The sequence below is a fragment of the Poromitra crassiceps genome (assembly GCF_964638095.1).
Source record: "Poromitra crassiceps genome assembly, chromosome: 12".
Lineage (NCBI taxonomy): Eukaryota > Metazoa > Chordata > Actinopteri > Beryciformes > Melamphaidae > Poromitra > Poromitra crassiceps.
The window spans coordinates 33,796,268-33,799,686 of record NC_139632.1 but is presented as its reverse complement, the minus strand read 5'-3'; the positions used below and the strand labels follow the sequence as shown (position 1 = coordinate 33,799,686).

Here is a 3,419-nt window from a genome sequence, read left to right as displayed (position 1 = left end):
TACACCATAGACACATGCTAAACGTGCACACCATAGACACATGCTAAACGTGCACATCATAGACACATGCTAAACGTGCACTATAAACCCACAGCGTTGGCCCCCGGCCCGGCAGCATCAGTCTAGAGAAAGGCTCAGAGGGGCTGGGCTTCAGCATCGTGGGAGGATTCGGCTCTCCACATGGAGACCTGCCCATCTACGTCAAGACTGTCTTCAGCAAGGTACCCACCTGTCTGTCTGTCTGCCTGTCTGTCTGTCTGCCTGTCTGTCTGTCTGTCTGTCTGTCTGCCTGCCTGCCTGTCTGCCTGCCTGTCTGCCTGCCTGTCTGTCTGTCTGCCTGTCTGTCTGTCTGTCTGTCTGTCTGTCTGTATGTCTGCCTGTCTGTCTGTCTGTCTGCCTGTCTGTCTGTCTGTATGTCTGTCTGTATGTCTGCCTGTCTGTCTGTCTGTCTGCCTGTCTGTCTGTCTGTCTGTCTGCTCCAGTGGAGTTTGATTTGAGAAGATGTTTCAGGATCTAAAACATCTTTGGTAAACGTCAGGTCCCTCACAATCAAAGAGCGAGGGCTTCTTTCTAGAGCCGCCATTTTTGCACAAAGACACGTTCAACAATGACACAGAGAGAAATCAATCATAGAAGAGGAGAGAGACCTGCACTGGGTTGCACCAGCTGTGTGTAAGTTTAAACTTAGCCTAGTTTGAGTGTAAAGTGTCATCAAGTCCGAGTTTACGCACTACAAAAATAATAATAATAATAATAATAATAATTCACTAGTAGAGGAAGCTTTAGTTCTAATAGTCCTCATCATCATCAGTCAAGTCAGCCTCAATGGTCTCATCTTTCTCTTCTTCCTCCTCTTTGCTATCTGCCTCCTTATCAAGTAGGTCAACCAGAGATGGGGGCACGATGGGTCGAGTACTCCCTCCTCATTCCTCTCCCATCCCCAGTGAAAATCAAGGTGTAAATAAAAAAGCAAACGCAAATAACAATTGAACCATACTTACCTGATCACAGGCAGTGCTGTGGCTCTGGGGAACACTTGGTCTCGTGCCGTCTCGCGCGAGCTGCGCAAGAACGCCAAGATGGCGACAGCCACACTAGGCTTCAAAACGGGAGTCCAATGGGTGACATCCCGGGACCTACATCCATATCATCTACGCTCCATGACATTTACAAATATAAGAACTCTCTCTCTCTGTGTGTCTTGTTGTGTGTCTTGTTGTGTGTCGTGTGTGTGTGTGTGTGTGTGTGTGTGTGTGTGTGTGTATGTGTGTGTGTCAGGGCGCGGCGGCGGTGGACGGGCGTCTGAAGCGAGGCGACCAGATCGTGTCGGTGAACGGAGAGAGTCTGCAGGGAGCCACGCACGAACAGGCCGTCAACATCCTGAAGAAACAGAAAGGAAGCGTCACGCTGGACATCCTGTCCTAACACACACACCAACACACACACACACACACTAACACACACACACTTACACACACAGACCTACAAACTCTCTCATGCATAGATCCGCACACGCATAATATGCTCACTCACATGCATGCACAAATATGAATTAACTGCACATACGCACACACACACATATATATATATAGAGTGCCAAAGTCGCTCCCTCTTCCGGGTTGGGCATACGCACCAAGGGATTTTCCACCATTCATTGTTTCCATAGACATTTCGTAAACTGCTTATAAAAATGGTTTTACTTTAATCAGGGGAGACCATATAACATTTCACTCAGACCAACAACAACAACAACATAATTTGTAATCAGTTTTTATTATTATTATTATTATTATTATTATTATGATTGTTGTTATTGTTATTATTATTGAATGGCGAAAATCCCTTGGTGCATATGCCCAAGCTCTCTATGAACATAAAAGCCCTTGTGTCGTATAGAGATACTGGTACATTGACAAACACACACACCCTTTATACACACACACACACACACACACACACACACACACACACACACACACACACACACACACACACACACACACACACACACACACACACACACCAACCACAGACTGGACTCCTGGACGAAGGACCATGGATTGTGAACTCTGAACTTCCCAACATGCAAAAAAACTAGAACCGCATCAGACGGTGCCAACACACACACACACACACACACACACACACACACACACACACACACACACACACACACACACACACACACACACACACACACATGCTGTCTAAAACCAGTTTAAGACAATTTATTACCCTTCTACCAATACACACTGGTCTAATAACCAGTAAAACCACCCTACAACACAGACTGTCATCTAATGCTGCGTTCGTTTATGGCCGGAAGTGCGTCGTGTTCAAGCTTCAAGTCGAAAAAAACCATAGATGCTAATAGCATCGGCTATTAGACAGCTAACAGCTAATAACAACATGAACGTTTAACTGTATGGGTTTAACCAACTACTGTATCGGTATGCGGATTGTCTGAAAGCTTACTATTGTGCTCCATGTTGAAATGATGTCAAGTGACCTGCTGGGACCCAACTAGGGGTTGAGAAATCATACCCGAGTTTGCGAGTAGGAACTCCGAGTTAACATGGCGTTTTATTTGATTTTTGTTAGTAGCAAGTGGCAATTTGCGACCTCCCAGTTATAATCGAACGCAGCATAAAACCAGTCTAGTTAGAAGTTCCTACTTACATTCTACCAACACACACTGCTGCGCCTCGCCCCGGTGCTCCACCTCCTGATCGTTATACATATCAATCAACTGCAAATACTTTAAGTTCAGCTTTTTTTTCATCATTATTGTCTTAATTCTTGGTACTTTATTTGTAGATGAGATGAAATGTAATTTATTTTTTGATGACAATGAAAATCAACATTGTATTTTTTTTAACGAGGTTCTGTTATGTTTAGCCAATGTGTGTCTGGAGTGACGACATGTTGCCAACTGTCACGCTCAAAAGCACCTCAAAGCCGTCACAACTTCCCCATAGCCAGTGTTGTATTACTTGAGTTCAGGACTTGTGACTCGACATGGACTTGAGCACTCATGTATTCAGAGTCACAAGTTGGATTTGATTTACTTTTTCATTGTTTGTAATAGGCCCCAATAATCTGGCATAAGCTATTGATAGCTATATTAATACTGTAGATTCACGCTCATGTTCAATTACTCCGGACTGGGACTCAGGTAACGGGGACTCTATTAGGACTCTTCTTTGGTGACTCGGACTTGGACTCGAGATATAGTCAGTCCCTCCAGGATTTTGTGGAGTTTTTGTGATTGAAAACTCAGCTACAGCTATAGGAACACGTAGGCTAGCGCCAGTGGTGACAAAAATGCAAGTGGTCTCTTTCTGTCTGTAGTGCGTATCGCTCATTCTGCTGTTTGATTTGTGGTTATAATCTTTGTTTTATTAAAATGTACAGAGAGC

General features: G+C 44.5%; 1 protein-coding gene across 5 annotated transcripts in view; it reads left to right on the top strand.

Annotated features, from left to right (window-relative positions):
- Window positions 1–3,419, top strand: part of patj (PATJ crumbs cell polarity complex component) — a 130,473-nt gene extending 127,054 nt beyond the window's left edge. For all 5 annotated transcript variants that reach the window (XM_083648471.1, XM_083648470.1, XM_083648469.1 and 2 more), the window contains 2 exons: window positions 95–221; window positions 1,279–3,419. In XM_083648471.1, coding sequence (XP_083504597.1) covers window positions 95–221; window positions 1,279–1,425 — 274 coding nt within the window. In that variant the 3' untranslated portion in view covers window positions 1,426–3,419. The remainder of the gene's footprint in view (window positions 1–94; window positions 222–1,278) is intronic.